We start from the raw sequence: 21,379 nt of genomic DNA, 5'->3' as shown, positions 1-21,379 counted from the left end.
CTTCCCAATCGGCTGCAGAGCCGTCGGTTCCTGTGATGTCATTGCAGACCATAAAAGCACACGATTCAGCGGGAAAATCGAAATTTTAACTTAAAATTTCTCAGTGAATAAAGCATCGTTCGCATCCGGGCAAGCGCTGGTGGCACTTATAAAACACGAAATCTTTCGAATAACACAAACTTGTATTTTGTACTCATGGCTCCTTTAAGCACGAAAGTGCTGGATGCACGATGGGCGAAAAGCGAGTCTGGTCTGTCAAGCCTCCTGAGCAAAAGAATGCTGCACCAGCAGGAAAGAAAAAGTAGCGTTATTCTTTCTGGCAAAAGCATTCCTAGCACTACATGGTGCCGCCTTGTTCTGGTGTCTCCGTCCACTGTTGCCTGCGTACAGTGTGCAAAGTGGTGTTGCTGTATCCTTGGATAAAGCGGAACCATCAGTCGATGGTGTGCAGGAATCCATGTAAAACACTGGTTAAACATGACAATGTAGCGTCATTTCACATGGTTTAATTTAGTCCTGTTTTTCTTAACTTTTGTTTAACTTGCACATCGTTAGTGTTTCTTAATTTCTCATAACAGTCTGGCCATGAGAAATTTGTGCTAATAGAGCTGCATATCTTAACCTGGAATGAGTTGATTGCTGCGTGAATATCTTTGCTAATTAGTGTGTGCATAACCGCCTTTAATAGAACTATAACTTTGCTAAACCTCAAATCGGTAAGGGACCACCTCCCCCCCCCCCCTCCATTTTTGTGCGATTCTCAAGTTCACCATGTAAAATGGTGCTGAATTTTTAATTTTTCGAAGGGATACATACATGAACAGATACGCAGAATGAAGTAACAACTGCAGGTATTGCCTCATAGTAGATTCATGTTCGTTTTATTTGCAAAGGCGTATCGTTTTCTAGACTTATATAATATATTTACAACGCTATCGCTTCTATTTCGCACGCAAAGGCAGAGAACACCTGTAGGTGGCAGCCTGTTCAAAACCAGGTAGTTTTCTTGGCACGCTTATACTTGACGTCCTGCAGCTGAATGGCAGAAGCTATCTGCCTGGCCGTCCTATTTTGGCCATAGTAGTCCACAAACTCCCCATCCGGGTCCACCAGGTACATGATGACCGTGTGGTCAACCTAGAGAGAATGCGAGGAAAAGACGTCGGGTGAGCAGCACGTTCAAAACTGTAGGTGGTCTTGCTTGGTATTTCTGCTTGTAAGTTGGTCTAATGACAGTGTCTAATAGCAATATCTTTGAAATGCCACATCACCTTATTCATCAGTATAAAATTGTGAGTAGACTCCTTCACCCCTTTTAGATGCGACTGCATCTCATTCACTCGCCTTGTCCCTCCATACGGCGTTGTTGTTGTCCGTCCACACCCCTCCCCCATTCTGCTCGCCGCGCGAGCTGCGCTCTCCGCCGCTCACCCCCTCTCCTCTCCTATAGTGAACACACTCTCGCAAGGGGCATTGGATTGGATTAAAGTGGATTGTGTTGGATTGTGTTGCGTCATAGCCGCGCCACATTGTGTCATAGCCGCGGCAGGGGGTTCACGGCACATTTCACGCGATGGGAGAATCAACCTAACGGAAACAACAACGGAACCCCCTATGCGTCGCATCTACACAGGGGTTCCCGCGAGGGGAGGTGGGAGAAATTTTTTAACCTTGGAAACGTTTTCACTCGCTCCTTCCCCTCATGCTTCCAAGACACCCCAGTCGAAGACAAGGGGACTTTGCCTTTCTCTCATAACAAAATGAAAGCTTGAGCCTTGACATTTGTGAGTAGAATCTGAGAACTAGGTCAACTAGCTGTCAGCGAAGCCATGTGAAAAGCAGCGGCTCAGCAGAGTCTTGATAGTTTCGTACACCCCCAAATTTTAACACAGTAGCATCGTCTGCAAAGCAAGTTAGCAAAAAAAAAAAAAAAAAAAAAGCCTGAGGAATTAATAAATGTTGACAAAAATGGCTCACCGTGACAGTTTTTCTGCTAATTTTTCACTTAAGTATACCGTATTTACTCGCATAATGATCACACCCCTGAAGTTCGTCGTCAAAATACGACTTTTTTTTTTTCCCGCGCAATGATCGCACCTTGAATTTAACGCGGCCATATGTCGTATGTGTGCCAAATCTAGCTGACGATGGTCGTGCTTGCCTGTTTCCTCCTCTTTCAACGTGGACACGGCTACGTTCTAGCCACCGACTTGCTGATATCAGCGATACGGCAAGCATGAGTTCATTGTTGGTGCGGAAGGAACTCTCACTAAATGCACATAATGTACTCACAAGACAAATAAAAAAACGCGCTCAGCTTGCTGCATCGGCAGCCGTGTCTTGTTTTGATGTCCCGCACTGTGACAGCAGCAGCCGCTATTGGTCGACCTTTTCTCACCTCGCAGCAAATCGTTCCGGTGCGTTCCGCAATTCATAAAAACTCCACGTTTTGTGTCACTTTGCAATGCGGTTGGTGGTGGTCCGTGGAATTTTTATTATGTTTTTATTTATTATGTTTATTATGTTCATGAGACCTATCGTAAAAATTCTGAGCTGCAACTTGCTTGCATGCGAAAAATTTACCTCGCATAATGAATGCACCCCTAAATTTGCATCATATTTTTGGAAAAAAAAAAGTGTGATCATTACATGAGTAAATACGGTAAATGCCCTCCATGAGCTTCACGCTTAATCCCCTAAATCTGCCTCCGATTCAAGGAGCTGTTGCAAAGGCAGCATAATTTCGGTGTAATAGTATGTCTAAAAATTTGTAGAGACATAAAACCCATTTTAGCAGTACATAGCCATGACGCAGTACCCTCACGTGGATTTTGTTGAGGCTGCTTATCTCCTGAGAAGTTCTTCCTCCCAAAGTAGTAATCACAATAATTTCACTCAGGTCAGTCAGCAAAAACAGTCGATTTTCTTTACTAGTAAAGGAAACAAATGAACGACAAAAAAAAAACTAGGCACTTTGTATGGTTTGTATCTTTCAAATGTTAGACACTTCAAAACATTTGTGCTGTGTCAGCATTGCTTATGTTGTGCTCTTATAACGGTGGTAGTCTGGTAGTGCTGTTGTATTTGAACTCGTGGTGGGGAGTGTTCGCAGCTTCAATCTGCGGCCAAAACCGAGCCCACCGAGTAGTCCCATCCAAGGCAGAAGAAGCAACACTCACTATGTAATCGTCCACTTCGTCCCGGGGACCCGCACTGAAGTACACTCTGAATGCTCGCGACGCCTTGTCAACTTGCTCCTTGGACCCAGTGAGGCCCAGGATTCTGGGGTGGAACTCTAAGAGCGCACAAATTGAAGAGAGAGAAAAAAAAGTACATATCAAGGCAACACAGTGCAGATTATAGGGACACTGAAGGCACAATACAAGTTGCTCTAGATCGACAGATTAGCTTACCGAGAACACAAATACACCACTCTTATGTGCAGCTTTTCAAAAATAATGTAGAAAATAGAGAAAATGTGGGAGGTGGTTGAAATTGGGTGACAAATACTTTAACATTGCGCCTTAAGAAGTTTATAAAAACTTAACTGGAAGTATTTGTAGTGTCAGGCTTGAATGTCAAAGAACAAAAAGAAAGCTAGAAACAATATCATAAGAGCACAGCCGCTAGATCACACGGCGACCCCAAATGCCAAGTTCATTTCAGTTTTGGGGCAACACTTAGTGCAATACCCGGCCCGATAATTGTGCGCCCCTTGTACAGTACTGTGGGCATAGCCAAATTTATTACGAACCTTTGCATGCTTTAGCTATGCTAAAAAAACACAAAAACGCTTATTTTGGCTAAGGTGAGTATTTTCAAGTGTGTGCAACGTCTGTCATACACAATGTCGTCCCTAGCTGCCGCTGGATGGCCCCACTCTTCCACACTTGAGGCAGCTCCACTATGCCAAGAGGCATGTGGGCGTTATGCACGTACGGTTAATTCGATGCCAACTTTCGTGCAGGCTAAAAAGGACAATATGCTTTTTGTTCACCAAAATGTGCAATACTGATCACGGGTCCCATGAAGTTGCTGCTCCAAACCACATTTTGCTTAGTGGTTTGGAGCAGCAAAGAACATGGGAGTTCGGGAAAGCATGACTGATTTGAGTGAAACTGATGAACCTGCTCGGTACGTGGTAGTGTTGTATTCGGTTGCTTCTATACCGCTATACATCACTGCTTCCTCGCTTGCTACCAGTTTGACGCAAGCAGCAGTTGCAGGAGCTGCTGTTTGCATCAGAGAATTGCTCCAGGGAAAATGAGGAAGAGAAATGCATTGTCTGAATAGCGATTTCTCAATGATTAAAGCATCTTTTGGCACCGAATCAATGCTAAAATGGCTATGGGAAGGTTAGACCTTTTGAAACCAACTTGCTGGTTGCCTTCAGTGTCCTTTTAAGGCTCTTTGGGGCTCTTCAATTATCAGTTATCAATTACCAGTTATTTATTATCAGTTATCAGTCTACCTTTAACGCCATGGGGCTCTTCAATTGTCAGCTCTGGACTCGCCGTGGACTCTCCCAAAAGCAATCCGGTATTCATTTACCACACGCATTCCTATAGTGGGGAGTGCCATCAAGCCATCTGTAGCAAGTGCGAGACTCATAATAAAACAGCCTATTGTCGACTTCGGTATGGTCATAAAGGACGCAAGCTGAAAGGGTGCAGCAACAAGCGAACAATACTAGCACGGTAGCCTGAATGGATATGAATTGACAATGGAAAAAAACAACAAATGGTGTTGCTGCACAAAAATACGGCTTTATCTGGTTACCCAAGTCAGGTAGGTGCTCTTGTTCGCAGGCTCACTACCCGAGGATGTGATACAAGGGAAATGCATTGGTGGAGATAGGCACAATTAACATATTTTGGCACGTAGAGTGTACGTGAAGTACACTTCAGCTCTTTATTGATTCTTGCCACAGGGTGGCTCCGGCATCTTTCAACATTGCTTTCTCATATTAACTCAGGTTAATTAACAATGCTGTCAGGATTTAATGAAACAGTTGCTTTCATGTATCCTACCATGACTGTAAGAAATTCCTTCAGGCGTATGTTTTAGTGCAACCCTCACAGAGTGAACGCACTCACGAAGTAGAAGCAAGGTGGGGAAGCTGACTCGCTTCTTCCTTGATCTCTTAATGCGCCTTTACACACCTCAACCTCAAACAGCCTGACATAAACACTGTCCAAGCGAATGAAACACACTCAGAATACTGTCTCTTTCTGCATCAAAGGAGCACCAAAGGGAGTGTAAACATAGCCTAACTGCTTCCACAGATTAACCCCTTAAGGGCTCATTAAACAAAAGAATTATGTTCTAAAATGGCCAATTTTTTTAATGAGATGATATGCTGCAGTAACGTGCTCAAAATAAAAAAAGATATTATTTAAAATATTTTACGGCATATAATAAAGTTTTATTGGTCATTCTCCACTCCATATACGCTATACCTGGGGCATATTAAATATATTCACAAATAAATTTCTGCACCTCCACAAAGTAAAGGCTGGGTTTCAATTGCCGAGCAGATAGCGCACTATTCCTCGATAGTTCACCTGCAGCTAGGTGAGGCTACCATCTGTGTGGTAGCATTCAGAGCGCGGCACTACGCAGACAGCCTCCTCGGGGTCTACGCGGTACCATTCACGGGATCTTTCCATCGTATCATAGCGGCTGTCTTCCCCTTCGGAGTCGCTGTCCGTAAAAACGTCATCGCTGTCCTCTTTACTTGGAGAATCAAACACACAGCCGATATCCTCATCACTCTCGCTTTCATCATCTGAAGAAGACAGATTTTTCGCACCAGAACGCCGCATCGATGCGGCCATGCTTGTATACCGTGCGGGAAAGAAACCACTCGTTCCGCTATCTAGTGTGGAAACTCGCATTGAATACAAGTGCCAATCGTGGAACCCGTGCTTCCATCTATGTTGTAAATAGAAAAGCACCGTTTGACGAGCTGGGCTCGTCAAATGCCTCTTGTAGCCTTGCAAAATACCAGTGACGAGCACAGCTCGTCATAAGCAAAATAATGGCAACTGCTCATGACGAGCTCAGGTCGGGGTTAAGAGTGCGTCGGCTGTATTCTGAAGTTTCTCGGATGATGCACCGCAGTTTTTAACACGGAAAGTGCATTTTAAAATGCTGTTTTCTTCACACCTTCCTCCTCGACGATTTTCTGAAGTCCGCCATAACGATACACTGACAAGTCCATGTGGCCAAATATAACCCCATAGCTGGCATGTTCATTGTGTATTCAAAAGCAAAAAGTCAGTAGTGATGATAAAATAGAATAAAAATTGAAATTGTGAAGTCTAAAATAGCATAAAAGCACATTGTAAACTAATCTGACGTCATTTTGGTAGTTGGCGCATGGTGTCTTTACTTCTGTCTCTGCTTACAAATTAGCTAAAGCTCTAGACCCACACTAAATAGTCAAATAATAAATTCACAGGCAAGGCGTAAATAGTAAAATAATAAATTCACAGACAAGACTGATGAATTCACTTCAGCATCCCTTAGACACAGTAAATGTATGACTTTGCAAGAACTGCAGAAATGTGTGAAACTTTCACAGTTATTATCTCGGGTATATTATTTGCTCATTTGCTTTCAAACCTTGCGCAGAATGTCAGCAGCATCTGCTGAAGACACGTGCGCACACAAGTAACCATGAAGCAATGCTGGTGGAGATTTTTACCTGCCACATAGGCCTTGACGGCTTTCACGTCGTCCCTTTCAGGGTCCACCGATATGAACAAGGGCTGGAATGGGATGTCTGGCATTTCTTCACCTAAAGGAGAAACAAGGAGATCACGAGGGCAAGTGACAACAGGGTCACCCAGCTAATCCCAATAGGCTGATCTCACTCAGCATAACCCCAGTCCATTGCAATGCCCTGCCTTAACTGTGTACAGAACTTACAACTTGTGGCTTTATGAATGAAACAAAGAAAATAAAAACGGCCTTTCACCATGGCCAAAGCTTCCAGGTAAAAAAGGGGGTAGCTACTATAATAGTACCCACAAATTCGAAGAGCTGCCATCAGTTCCACTTAGTTCAAAATTTTTCAAGTTCCAAAACAAATTTTATCATCGTGCAAACAAATCATCCATACGTGATGTGTTGCTTTCTCCTTGAATTTCGATACAACACTGTCCCGGCTGAACAAGAGGAAGCAATGCACATACGACATGAGCTAGCACTGGCTTCTACACATACTAAAACAGACTGCAAAAACTGAAAACAATGTCTCTTCTGAAATAAGTACAGGCACCAGTACGGCATACGTCGGCAATGCAAGGGACATCACCATGGATTCTGCTAGATGGGCTACTGGGCTCTCTATCAATGCCGTTCATTGCAGAATTTGTCAATGATAGGCTCCTTTACAGCACACTTCACAACAAAGCTCACAAGCATATTGCGGGCGAGTGTTTCCCTGCAAAAGCTAGTTTATTTTGTGCAATACCTGTTCCCTTCATAGGAATTCTTATTACTCTGTGCTCCAACTGAAATATATGTCCGCTACCATTTGTTCACATTTCCTAAACATGAACTCCCAACCTTCCCCCCTGCCCTTCCCCTCCCCAGAGCACTGTCCAGCTCGGACCCTGACGCCCAGTTTTGGCTGGTGAAGAGAGCCCAAGAAGCCAGACGGCCTCAAAAGGTCCTGGAATAAGGACTCTTCCCTAAGGCTAACTGCTTCACAGGGACATTTATTCCCCCTCCCCCTGCGAAGTCACACTACAACAAGCAACACCTTTATTATAACTAACAATTCAATGGATTAAGTGGGTGGCCCTGTTGTGTCATACACATTCTATGCTCTGACATTCTTAAGCCAGGCCTCTGTAACTTTTAAACTGTGAATCATCTCAGTACTACATCAAGCAGCAGCCCTAAACTTAGCCATGTGCTTAAAGCTGGAGAGGATCAGGAGGGAAATTGTCAAAAAGAAAAAAGAAAAGCGGCGGGGTTAACTAGTATTAGTTCCCCAGAGACTGCAGTAGGGGAGGGTGCAAGCGAAGTATCGCTCAAACCTAACATTTATGACCTTGCCCAGCTTTTCGAGCTTGTCCGGACAAATGTAGAGGAGCAGGAGGGGAATTGTCAAAAAAGAAAAAAGAAAAGCGGCGGGGTTAACTAGTATTAGTTCCCCAGAGACTGCAGTAGGGGAGGGTGCAAGCGAAGTATCGCTCAAACCTAACATTTATGACCTTGCCCAGCTTTTCGAGCTTGTCCGGACAAATGTAGAGGAGCAGGAGGGAAATTGTCAAAAAAGAAAAAAGAAAAGCGGCGGGGTTAACTAGTATTAGTTCCCCAGAGACTGCAGTAGGGGAGGGTGCAAGCGAAGTATCGCTCAAACCTAACATTTATGACCTTGCCCAGCTTTTCGAGCTTGTCCGGACAAATGTAGAGGAGCAGGAGGGGAATTGTCAAAAAGAAAAAGGAAAAGCGGCGGGGTTAACTAGTATTAGTTCCCCAGAGACCACAAAATGGGAGGGAGAAAGCAAAGTCTTACCCATGATGTTTATGACCTTGCCCAGCTTTTCGAGCTCATCCGGACAAATGTCGGGGCAGTGTGTGAAGCCAAAGTAGATGAGCTGCCACTTCCCCAGGAAGTCCTTGCTAGATTTTGGCTCGTTATTGTGGTCGATCAGGTCGAACGTGCCGCCGATGGCTGCCTTGCCTAGCGACCTCTTGCGCTCCCTGTCGATTGCTGCATGATTAACAGATTGCACCTTGGCAAGCAATGCTCTTTGAACAAAACATTTTCAACACAGAAACCAAAAACAACAAATGAAGAAAGAGTGATGTGACACAGAGAAGCACTAACTTCACACTGAGGTTCTTTTTTTCTGCACTGTAAACTTCTTTTTCAATGAAGTACCAACTAGCACAAGCCTTGACGTTAATCATACAATGTATCGGTTCTGTAGAGGTGCTGAAGTTGTACCAGCATTTTTTCAATGTATCCTGCAGACTAAAAGCTGCCATTGCAGAAAACAGTTAGCCTCAGTGTCTGGTGAAAGGCTGCTGTGCCAGCAACTTCAACGGGAGAAAATTTAAATAGCTGCTGATATGCAGCTATGGATAAATAACATTTCATAGTTAAAAGCATGTTTCTTACGGTTGCGAATTTCCGTTAGCTTGCAAGCAGCGAGTATGTACACGCTGTTATTTTTCGTGAGCTTCTCTCTTTTTTTTTCCCCGATTGATCCTCTTTTGTGCACTCTCTTCCCCTTTTCATTCATAAATTTTTCACGGTAATCCTACTAACGGTCAAACGCTTTCTTACAAATCAACGCAAATAACAAGATCGCTTGTACGAACCTTCCTGCTTTTTCTTTTTGGTGTACAGCATCCATGCGAGCAGGCTGCCGCCGATTGCGAAAGTGATGCTCACGCTCTTCCATGTGATCGGCTGCACAAAATTAGCCGCCAATGAAACTGCGCTTAGAAGCCAAGGGTTTAATTTCCCATTTGTACTCTGCCAGGATCGGTTCCTTTCGATGCTTCCCTAGTCGCACGCGCGCTGACCGCGCCAGCAGCATCGCGCGCGCGCGCTAGTTGCACCGTGAAAGGAATCGACTCGGCCAACGAAAATACTCGGTTCATGGCCACACACTAGCTCGTGAGAAATCTGAAAGCTTGCGTAACACATACCACTTTCTTGTCCTTTGGGTTCCTGCCGCTCGAGACATTCCTACAACTTTGTGCGAAGCAAGGTTCATAACTTTGGAGCTGAAACGAAAGTTGAAAAGCGTTAACGCCCTGTGTGCCGGCTGACTTCGGCTGGGCTGATAAAGTTTAAAAGAACCTTTGGAGGCGATCGCAAAGCCAGGCTCACAGTTCTTGACAGAAGGAGGCGTTGACACCGACTTAATGTTGATATCATGACGCTAGAACGTCTGAATTCAAAGAAAAGCTAGAAAATGTGACCACACTATGCGTCAATACTGCACGCGCACGCAATAAGCAACGGCGCCGCCATTCCCAATGTTGCCGTAACATTTTTCGGAAGGTCAGAAAACGCGAGATGACGCAACTGACATTTATTATTTTTTGCATTTGTGCTTTCAAAAACTAGTAAAAACATCATTAAAAATTGTTATTTATTGCTTAGCAAACAAAAGGCATTGTTACTAGTAGTAAAGTGCTGGGTGTGACATGAAGTCGAGCAGACGATCTTCTGTACGAACAGTACACGAAGCTCGACGGTTCAGCGCACTTCGCCCACTTCGCCTGCATTTTGCGTGGCGCGTATATAATATTTTCGTATCTTGTTATTGTTTTTTCGCTCGTGCTTTGCCTGTAGTATCGACCGCTGTAGGCGCTACAAATCGTCTTTGCGGAGAAAATTTCGCTGTTGCAGAAGTGCGCATAGTAAGTGGTGATTCGTCGCCTTCGCTCTAGTCAACGGTATGGCCGAGAAAGTGACATCAGACATCGATGACGAATATCTTTTTTCGAGGGACCGGGCAGTATTCAGTCCCGAGCTACTGGACGACGTGCTAAGCAACCTCGCTAAGCGAAACGACGAAGCCGTGCGCAACCCAGAAGAGTATCTGGTGAGTCCTCTTAATTATCCCGAGTTGTCTTTTACGGAATGTTTTAGGAGCATTTTCAGTGATATCGCACTCTCACGCGCTTGAGAACGAGAAAGCTAATTACCCGTGAAGTTCATTAATGCCGACTAACAACATGCACGTGGCGGCATTTGTCGGGCACTTGGCAGTCATGCGTTTATGGAGCTCTTCTGTGGCTTAATTCAGCCACTGGCATCATAATGTTCCTCTACAAGGGACGCTGAATTAGTACACGTATTGTAACATACAAACGTGCAAAACTGACAGTGGCCTATTGGTGTTAGTGTCTACGTACGGTAACACGAGACGTCCACACCAATGGACCACTGTCAGTTTTGAACTTTTGTATGCCACAATACGTGTGCTAATTCAACGTCGCTCAAGAAACGAAAAATAACATATAAGTAGGCGTTTTTTTTTTTTTTTTTTTCCTTGAGCCGTGAGTGAAAACCGACAATGCATTTGACACGTCATGACAGTCCGCACAGGTAAAGGAAGGTGAATGGGAACGCTATGACAGAAAAATAAATTTTGCCGGCGCGGGAATTTTTTTGGCACCCAACGGTGATACGTCCACTCGTCCGAACTCCAACAAGAAAAAAAAAAAAGAAAAACCTCAATTGGTTCGCGAAGGTATGAAGACCAATTTTGTAAAATAATAATAAATTGCCGTGTCTAAATAGCATACATGCAGATGTTTGCACAAACTGCATTAGATTTAGCAAGATAATTCACTTTTGTTCTTCAAAAGTAGCGAACTTTCTCCCCTCATCCCGGCGGCTGGAGGCCATGACTGGCAGAAAGCAAACCGCGATCGTCTCAGGTGACGCGGCTGCTTCGGCTGTCCGGTGTGGTGCCCACGGTTATCTAACGTATGCGCGTTTATGGCCGCGAAGCCACCTACCTGCACAGTATATTTTTCGCTCAGTCATTCTTGCGTGGTTTTTGGTGAGACGGCGCCTGCGCTCCTTGACTTGCGGTGCGCCTCTCCGTTTTCTGAAAGGATTGCGTCACACTGCGTGGCAACGACTGACCACGGTACGGTTGTCGTCAAGCAGGCATGCAGTAACATACAAAAGGCGCGATCTTTTGATTGAAGCAGGGTTGTCTGTTACTATTGTAATAGTGTTTGAACGCCAAGATTTCTGCTTTTTAAGCAGGCTTCCGAAAACGTCATGAACACATAATTACCGTACAACGCTGGCTGAATCACCTGAAATTCGCAGGATATTGGCACGAAGTTTTTAAAGGGAAGCTTTTTACCTTTACCCCCCAAAGGTTCTTTCGCGACCGTTGGTGTCAACAGAAAACTCCCGCGAACAAATCAAAGAAGTTACTGGCACCACCAAGAATAGAACCTGGAACGAATCGAGAAACGATGCGACAGCCCGTTGTCTTATCGACTGATCTACAAGCCCACGCGGAGACGGGGATGACAGACGGTGCACTCACCGAGCACATCTGCGTGTTTACTCCTTGCGTTCTCGCTCAATGCCACGTGAATGCGTCACGCAACCTCTCGTGCTGCTGTGCGCTCCGCCACGTCGAGTGTACCAGCCGTGCGCGCGCCTTGCGCATGCGCTAGGAGTCAGTAAAAATTAAAGGAAGCTCACACCAACGCTTGGCATCTCACTTCTCCATCCCTGCCGCCGATCTCGTCGCCTTCATCGGTGGTGGCAGAGACGGAGAAGTGATATCGTCTAACACCGGGTTTGAGCTTCCTTTCATTTCATAAAAAAAGTTTCCACTTATGCGCTTTAGCAATACAACTGAACCAACCACCATTCATGAATCGTGCATTGATCTGATTTTAGCAAGGAATATCTCCTTTGAAGTAATAAAAGGTGTGGTTAAGCGCATTTCACTTATCTCTGGTTTCACTCTTTCTAGAGCCACGTGTGTGTATTCAAGTGACGTCGCATAGGTAATCGTTGTTGGTGTCGTTTACAGCTTCGCTTTCCAACCACCTTCACAGGGTGGGTTGGCGAGCATTTTCTTTGTCAGTATCTGTTTGATTCAATCGCAAAAAAGAGCGAACGAGAAATTTTGAATTTCAAAACAAATTTTGAATGCACAGTCATGGACAAATGAAACGCGAACAAGAAAATATGAATAAAAACACAAAGTGCGCGATTTTTCCCCCACGCAACTCAAAATGACGCCTGGCTTAGTTACAAAACCAAAGTTGGGAAACTGGGCTTTACAAATATGCCAATATTCCGCCATTATTGGACCGAACGAACAGTATTTTTTCAATTTTGCCTGTTTTGGTTCATATTTTCGTGGTCGCATTTCAGTTGTCTATGACTGTACGTTCCCAGCACGAGGACGCGGGTTCGATTCCCGGCCGCGGCGGCCGCTTTTCTGATAGAGGCGAAAAGCATAAAACGCCCGTGTGTACGAGATTTCGGCGCACGCTAAAGACCCCCAGGTGGTCGAAATTAATCCGGAGCCCTCCACTACAGCGCGCCTCATCGCCCGTGTTGAGTCGCCGCGTTAAAAAAACCCACAATAAATCGACTGTACGTTCCCTCGTAGTAAAATTCTGGATGCGCCTGCGGCGCCAAAGGGGCGTGCTCTTTGCAGTTCATGCTCGCCTCGGTATCAGCTTTCAGAGCGATATGCTTATATGCGAAAGAAGTCAGTTTTACGGGCTGCAAGCTTTCTTGGAACAAAAACCCCAAAAGAACACGACTTTCATTAGTGCACTCGTAATTGTGAAATCAGCATATTGGACACGTCGGCTGCTGCAGAAGCGCGGTTACTTCTATACAGTCACGGATCTAATTAATGAGCATACTTATTTAGTTGACATTTTAGTTACTATCTTTATCTTAAAGTGCGATTCCGGAACTGAAGCCCTCTGAAAGTGCATGGTGAAACATTCTTTCTTGCGCTACGAAAGAAATTATTCCTCTTTTTTACACTCATTGAAAGTGAAACTGATACAAAAAAAAAAATGGCGAAGCCTATCGAAGCCGGAGAATTTCTTTCTATGTGAGCACTGAAGGAAACACAACCACGCATGGAATTAAGTTTGAAGTTGTTTATCTCCATGTTCCGTCGTAGCTTTTCACTGTGGTAATAGTAGTCATTGTCATATCTACCTGTATCGTCGTCTTCCTCATGCATGACTGGCGGGCCCGGATCGTTTTGTCCGCAGGCTTTTACACTTCTCCTAAAGTGGAGCGCGTCAGCACACGCTAGAACCGGCGGCAACCGGCTTCGCGAACTGGGCGTTTGTAGCGCGAGCTGTCGTGTGCTTTCCTCTTGAGGCTCGGACGCACGTGAACTGTTTTCTTGGTATTTTTTTGCGACCGCCACGCGCAAGCCTGGACGACGCGGGGCGCTTCTCGTGAGGCGTGTGCTCACGTTGGCGTTAAAAGGCGGGAGCAATTATGACCAAGTTTTGTAACGAGAGCTACAATTGCCGTATTCTCGTCATTTCGCTGTGGCCGGTGGCCGCACCGCGAGCTGAGCGGTTGCCTAGCAACCGCCGCAACTGGCAGCGCCGCTCGCCGCGCCATCTGGCATGACGTCAGAGGAGGAGCCGGTGAAACCGCGTTGCAACAACCAGGAGGAGCCGGCGTTGCATCCTATGTATTGAAGGGGCGGCTCGGTGGGATTCGTCGTCAGATATGGAAAGTGAGTCGGATAGACTGAAAGAAGCCAGGCTTCGTCGAAGGAACGAAACCAAGAGGAGACAGCGAGCCGAGGAGACGGAGGAAGAACGAGCCGCACGCCTCGAGAAGCGTCGTAACCGTTCAGAGAACCTAACTAAACAATAACATTAACCGTACCTCTCGCTGCGCATACCCAGGCATAACTGAGTTAAGCCACAGCCAATTTTATTTATGACGCCGCTCACATTACGGCCAGCAACAACGGCTCCGCTGTTCCTCTCCGGCTGGGGCAACTGTGTCCACGGCTGTCAGCATGCACGCGGCAGCAGGGCTGCGCACGCTAAGGCTCACAGTGAAGGCAACGTAAACCGCGATTTGTTCCACCGCTCTATCGTATTTCCTACAAGCGAATAAACAGGAGGCAGCAAATTTTAAAGAATAAATAGGCATCCGCTGTATTTAATTGACAAAAGTAGACACCGGTGTAGAGGAACCCAATACTGGTAGATAAGGAGCAGGGTCGGTACGCCAGAGCACGGGGAAGGGAACAGCAAGTCAGAAAGCCAGTTGGAGGGATGGACTGAGTAATTCGAAAGACGTCAAAGGAAGTCGGCAGGCACTGGATAATATGTGTTACTGGGAAGCGCCTTTCGTCTTCCAGTAGACATCCAGCACATGATGGCGATAATGATATCGCAGTAGAAGGCTTTTCTTTCACTTGTTTGCAGCACCGCCGAAACAAAAAAAAAAAAAAAAAAAATAGCGCAGTGGTGCAAGGCGGGAGAAACGGCTCAGGTGAGGATCGACCTATAGCTTCTTCTGGTTTTGCTAGGTTTTGCTAGACTTCGTTAGTTTTTGCGATGTTCTGGCTTGGCTGACAAGTTTAGCCGGATTTTACAAGGCCGTTCCGGTCGGTCCCCCACACTGACAGTGGTTCCCTGGGGGAAGAAGCTAGGTCGATCCCCAGCTCTGCTGTTTCTCCAGCCTTGCACTTCAAATGCAAGCTGCGCTTTTTTTTTTTTTTTTTTTGCATTTTAGTGCACCTTTAAAATGGTATGTAAGAGGTGCGCATACGTATATGCCCCGTGTGCTGGCGTGAAAGTCGGCTTCACTGTAATAACACCTTACCTTCGGTGGAGCACTCTTTGCAGGCGGCGCAGTTTTTCTTCCTCGGAACTTTTTTTTTTTTTTTTAGCTAACGCCACCGGACCAAGCTCAAGCGTAAACAGCTCCGCTGTTAAAAGCTCCTTCTCCGTGTCGTCTCTCCGCAGGACTACCTTTCCCCGAGCACCACGGTGGAGCTGGTGTTCCAGACGTGCGCCCGGCTCAAGCTGCCCATCTCTGTCCAGCTCACGGCGGTCGAGTTTCTGGACAGGTGCGCGCCCACGTGCGGCCGTTGTACACGATAGCCTGCATGGCTACACGGACTCATCCGCCCATGACAGCGTCACCCAGAGCCAGAAACACGTTGAGAGACCGTCATTTAGGTCGCTCACTCCTGGAGCATAAAACTTTGCCGTCCCTTCTTAAAGACAGTTGGAAAGAAGCGCGAAAGCTTTCTAACATCGGAACTGCGTCCAAACCTTCGCTAAAACTGTCCAATCGATTGTCAAACCTTCAAATGCGCAAACAAAAAACGGACCCACGCGACGATTTTTCGCGCACTAAGTAAACTCATCTACGAACGATCTAAACGTATGCCGATACGTGGTTTAAAAGATAAAGGTATGCTACTTTGGCACTCTTTCAGGATTGATGCTTGTATTGGCTCATCTAGAACCGTTCATTTTTCGCGATTTTCAAGTAACCGCTTTGACACAATGGAAGCCCGGTTTCACGCAGGCGCCGTGTGTGCAGAGGTTTTATCAGAGCTTTTCAGTCGGCCAACGGGTCTATGGGGCAACGCATTAGTTTTTGGACAGGACTCTATCGGTCCAACAAAGAAAGCTTTCGCTTTAAAAAAGCAAGGTGGTTTCGTGCTGCGTTACAGTTCGCCGCACCGCAAGGCACGCTCCTCCCAAGACGTCGCTAGGATGGAACCCTCAGCTTTGTAAACTCACTCACTCACTCACTCACTCACTCACTCACTCACTCACTCACTCACTCACTCACTCACTCACTCACTCACTCACTCACTCACTTACTCACTCACTCACTCACTCACTCTAATAATCCCTTATGTAAGGCGCCACGGCATTTCCCGTTGGGACTATGAGGCTCACATTGGGCTTAAAACGCAGGAAATTATGCAACTACCGCACAATGGAATTTCTATTAACGAAATATTTAGGTATTCAGTATTGAAGACAAATATTTATGAAGTAAACCTCCGTTATAGCGAAGCCATTGGGACAGAAAACGGGTTTCGTTATATGCGATACTTCGTTCAAACCGGAGATGAAACACTTCGAACAAGGCGAGATTTCAAATGCAGCGATTTCGTTATAACGAAGGTCTGCTGTGCAATAAATTTAGTCGTCGCAAATAAAGAGAGCGTGAAACTTTTTCACAAAGATCCTAAATCACAAGAGACGCGTCGCAAATTTCGCATTCAAATACATCAGCGCAGTGTTTCTCAGCCATGACTGCCCCAAGGACCCCTTTTTGGGCTTGCGAAAGTGATAGAGGACCCCATGATGGAGCGTATGTTGCTCGGTGTCATAATGTCAAACAATTTGTACTTGAATCTATAAGCCTTCTAAACACCTATATGCTGCCTTTTGTGGGTCTGTTTTTTGCCTTCTCATAGCTAGCGTGTTGTGCAAAAATAAGATGTTAAAATATGTGCTCCGCGGACAAGCTAAACGTACACGTAATTCGGCGAAGCCACCATTTTGCATTGCGAAAGCACTTAAGGGTAAGGGTAAGCTAAACGCAGCTATAATGAAGCATAGAGCTCTGTGGGGGTATAACAAATTTGAAGTAGTGAGAGGAATTTGGAAAGAAGTAAGGGTTCCGGGTCTCACATTTGCGCATGCTGTACTCTGCTTAAAATCAGACGTTCTATCTGGTCTTGAAGTGAACCAGAGAACGGTGTTTGGCCTTAGGCGCGCATGGAAAAACAACTAACGAAGCAGTGCAGGGAGATATGGGATGGGCGTCGTTTGAAGTTCGAGAAGCGCAGAGCAAAATATGTTTTGAGATGGGGTTGAGAGCAATGGATCAACGTAGGTGGGCAGCTAAGGTTTTTAGGTACCTATACTTGAAAAGCGTGGACACGCACTGGTTAAGGAAGACTGGAAGGCTAATGATGTAATACGGAAAGTACAGTGGAGGATCCAAAACAGCCAAGGTAACCAAAAAAGAGGCAAGGCAGATAGAAACGAATAAATGGAGAGAAAAAATGGGAGCTAAAACGTCGTTAGAGATGTACAGGGCGGAGAAATTGGACATCAGAAAGGAAAATTTCTACGATAATTCCCAGGGCAGTGCTTTGCTTTTTGAGGCTAGAGCAGGTTGGTTGCGAACTAAGAGCCTTGTGAGGAAGTATTCACAAAATTATGGTGTATGCTTGGTCTGCTGAAAAGAAACAAACTATGCGGCACATAGTGTTAGAATGCGAGGGTATCCATCCAAATCTACATAAGAGAAATATTCGGCATCCAGAAGCCCTGGAATTTAAGGGTAGCACAAAGAAGTTAAGTTCAAGGCTGTCGAGGCGACGAAAAGAAGATTAGAATGCTGGTGGATGAAAGCAGAGAGGGGAATATTGCTTAGGACAGTTACCACCTGTAACAGGAAAAAAAAGAGTATTTTGTGCCTAATAAGTTTTTTGTGCCTGCCCTGAACAGCGCTAGTATTGGACCAAGGGTGGAAAACATAGGTATATTAGCCCTTTTTGGTAAGATGACACGTCATCACACCGCTACAAAGGGGAAACCAATAGCAATCATGAATCATCATCATCATCATCACTATAAAATGCTGACAAAATCGAGAAAAATAAATGGCGGAGGAAAACTATTGAGGGAAGATTCGCGGACCCCTGAAATGCTCTCGCGGACCCCCATTTGTGAACCAATGCATTAGCGTTTATAGCCTCGCCCCCCTCGTCATAATGCACGCATAAGCTAGCAGGCAAGACGCAGCTAGCATAATGTCTTTGGTGCGAAATGCTAGATTGCTTCAATGAAACTCGTGCTGCCCGTGCAGGTTCCTGGTGCAGCACGTACGCGACCTTCGGCAGCAGCTGGGCCATCCCTCGGGACCGGCGGCGGCGGCGAGCAACGTCTCGTGGGACGACGTGGTGACGAGGCTGCGCGGTCAGGTGACGCTGCGCCTGCTCTCGTGCATACAGCTCGCCAGCAAGATGTCCTCCACCGTCAGGGTAGGCGTGCCGGTGCACATCCGTCATCCCTGTACTAGTACACCGCGTGGATGTGAGTCCAATCTTACGCGTTGTGGGTGTATACCCCCCGGTCACGTGGAGTCATGTAGGCGTGCGTAAGGTACCGCGCTTGCCATCTTTGCGAGCCACATCCGCACCTGGGAGGAATACCGAGTCGTGCTCTGAAGGGTGAGACACGGTTGGTCGCGGGTTCATGATCACGTGTTTGGGAGTACACTTAGCAAACAGTGAGACACGGAGAACTATCAGAAGTGCAGCCACATTTCTACCCACGCCGAGACTGCGTCAGAATGGACCTTTTTCTAGGGAGCCTACATCCCTACCAGAGGAACTCTACCTTTTTGGGGGATCATGGCCTCCGAGATCACCCACGCGCGCGGGGTGATCTCGTTAGGCCATGGGGGGATTATAGAAGAACAGGCGCCCTTCTTTTCCGCCTGCCCTGCGCAGTTGAGGAAGCCGTCCCAGACGCCACGCGCGGTTTTTGTGGCAGAGAAGTTTTTCGATGGCAGCCGTAGCGCCTATCTGTCGGCCGCTTTCACGACTCAGAAGACGGAGCAACACTTAGCTGGCTCGGCGTTCGCAGCTGGCTAATCGAATATGGCGTCGTTTTGTTTACATTTTGCCCCCAAGAATGGCGGATCGGTCGCTGGGAGCGAGAGTAGCTCGTGCGCAGAGCGCTACTAAAAAAAGGTCCATTTTAAGGCTGAATCCTTACGTATCTCATTGCGAGAAAAAAAAGATGGCGTCGGCGGCGTGACCGAAGGATGGTCATAGATAAACGTCGAGTGAACACCGAGCGCGGAAGTACGAACGACAGCACAGCTGAAAAGAAATAGGGCACGTGATCTGCCGCACCTGCATAGTGGCGAGCGCCCCACGTGGTTCCGCTTCCGGCTTTTCTGACGAAATTCGAACCTCACAAACTGCCTCAGCCAAAGGCGCAGCATTCGCCAGCAAGCCAGCTAGGGCACTTTGCGCGGCGCACTACAGCACACTCCCCACCCGCGCTGTGGTCGCTTCTGCTCCTCCCGGCCAGAGAAGGATGGCGGCGCCCACAGTATACCGACAGGAACAACTTTAATACATTTAAAACCGTTACTCAAATAAAAGTTCATCCCGCAGTACTATAAATGTAGTGCTTTCGCACTTCATCACGTCGGCGGGCTTGGTGCGCTGCTATCTTTTTTCTAAAGCGAAGCTTTCTACCTTTGCCCTCAAGGGTTCTGTCGCGACCGTTGGTGTCAACAGAAAACTCCCGCGAACAAGTAAAATAAGTTACTGGCACCGCCAGGATTTGAACTTGGAATGAATAGAGAAACGGAGCGAGAGCCCAATCGAGCTACGACCCACGCGGATACAGAAGACTGGGGAGACAGACGGTGCACTCACCGAGTACAGCTGTGGGTTTACCCCCAGCGATTTCGCTGAATGCAGGTGATAGCGCACGCGACCTCTCGCGCCGCTGTGCGCTCCGCCCACGGCACGTGTAGCGGCTGTGTGCACGCCTTGCTCATGCGATAGGAGTTAGTAAAAATTAAAGGAAGCTCACACCAACGCATGACATCTCACTTTTCCGTCCCTGACGCTGATCTCGTCGCCTCCGTCGGCTGCGGCAGAGAGGGGGATAAGTGAGATCGCCTAACACCGGGTTTGAGTTTCCTTTAATTTTACAAGAAAAGTTTCCCCTCATGTGCTTCACCAATACAACTCAACCAACCACCGTTCATAAATCATGCTTTGATTTAACCTTAGCGCATAATATCTTTGAAGCAATAAGGGGTGTGGTTAAGTACATTTCACTTATCATGGTTTCACTCCTTGTAGAGCCACGTGTGGGAATTCAAGTGACACCACATGGGTAATCGTTGTGGGTATCGTTTACAGCTTCGATTTCCAACCAACTTCACAAAGTGGATTGGCGCGCGTTTTTTTAGATGCAACGCATCTCATGCTCGCCCCTCTGTCCTTCGTGCGTCTGTCCGGCGTTGTCCGCACAGCTGCGCCTCTCCTCCTCTCCTCTCTCCGATAGCAAACACTCTCTCCCAAACAGCTGCGGGTTGGCGCAGCACGCTCTCACTCCGTTGCTAGCCGCCGGTGGGCGGCGCTGCGCATGTGCAGTACTCTCTCTCTCCGCGCTCTCCTCTCCTTCGGGCGCTGTGAATATGAATGAATGAATGAAACTTTATTAACGATACGGGGGCTTGGTAGCCTAGTTGGGGAAGAGGGGAGAAGGGAAAGGGAGTGGGGCGGCCGTCAGAGTCGTCCGGTCAGGTCTGCCGCTCGCACGAACTCCCACAAAGAAAGGATCGTGCTCGCGGCGTCCAAGTGAGGGGGCGGGGTTGTCCATTCTTCCAATGATGTAACGCCGGCGCCCTTGTGCCTGTTCCTCAGCGGCGAAAGGCCGGGGCAGTCCCACAGTAGGTGCCTTAACGTTGGAGAGGCACCGGTACTGCACGTGCAGCACGTCGCAGTGGCTGCCTGGTCGCCCTCCTCGTTCTGATCGGTGATGTCCACTTGTGGGTCACCGCCACGAGCTCTTTTGGATGCAGTGTGTGCTCGCCACTTGGCCAGAACATCTTCGTAAGGGCAGCACCTGTCCTAGCCTTGTATATTAGCACTTCCGCACCGCGCGGAAGCCCTTTGGGAAGTGGGTGGGGATTGTGCGGCACCTTCGCCCTCAGTTCTCGTTTGGCTTGCACCTTCATCCGCTCGCGTTCCTCGTGTTGACCCCGGCGCTCGCGCGCCACGTGTGCCCGGAACTCTTCGAGAGTGAGGTGTGCAGCATGTGTGCGCGGGCGACGGCT

At 47.1% G+C, this 21,379-nt stretch overlaps 2 protein-coding genes across 3 annotated transcripts in view; one reads left to right on the top strand and one right to left on the bottom strand.

The window, feature by feature from the left end:
• Positions 1–864: 864 nt before the first annotated feature.
• On the bottom strand, positions 865–10,026 carry Scox (Synthesis of cytochrome c oxidase). Its single transcript, XM_077677534.1, has 7 exons — positions 9,833–10,026; positions 9,679–9,756; positions 9,346–9,436; positions 8,534–8,731; positions 6,710–6,802; positions 3,180–3,295; positions 865–1,137 (listed from the first exon to the last, which is right to left on the bottom strand). Exons 1-7 carry the CDS (start codon positions 9,908–9,910, stop codon positions 988–990), a joined length of 804 nt encoding a protein of 267 aa, XP_077533660.1. The 5' UTR covers positions 9,911–10,026; the 3' UTR covers positions 865–987.
• A 155-nt stretch (positions 10,027–10,181) lies between these two features.
• LOC144145793 (cyclin N-terminal domain-containing protein 1-like) overlaps positions 10,182–21,379 on the top strand; it is a 134,260-nt gene continuing 123,062 nt past the window's right edge. Inside the window, exons 1-3 of one of the 2 annotated variants that reach the window (XM_077677531.1) lie at positions 10,182–10,583; positions 15,496–15,599; positions 18,377–18,551. In XM_077677531.1, coding sequence (XP_077533657.1) covers positions 10,437–10,583; positions 15,496–15,599; positions 18,377–18,551 — 426 coding nt within the window. In that variant the 5' untranslated portion in view covers positions 10,182–10,436. The remainder of the gene's footprint in view (positions 10,584–15,495; positions 15,600–18,376; positions 18,552–21,379) is intronic. The other variant, XM_077677532.1, reaches the window with a different exon arrangement.

This window comes from Haemaphysalis longicornis, unplaced genomic scaffold (assembly GCF_048455015.1).
Source record: "Haemaphysalis longicornis isolate Haplotype H1 unplaced genomic scaffold, Haemaphysalis longicornis Haplotype H1 scaffold_7, whole genome shotgun sequence".
Lineage (NCBI taxonomy): Eukaryota > Metazoa > Arthropoda > Arachnida > Ixodida > Ixodidae > Haemaphysalis > Haemaphysalis longicornis.
Note: the sequence above shows the minus strand (reverse complement) of the source record. Positions and strands in the feature narration are given on the sequence as shown.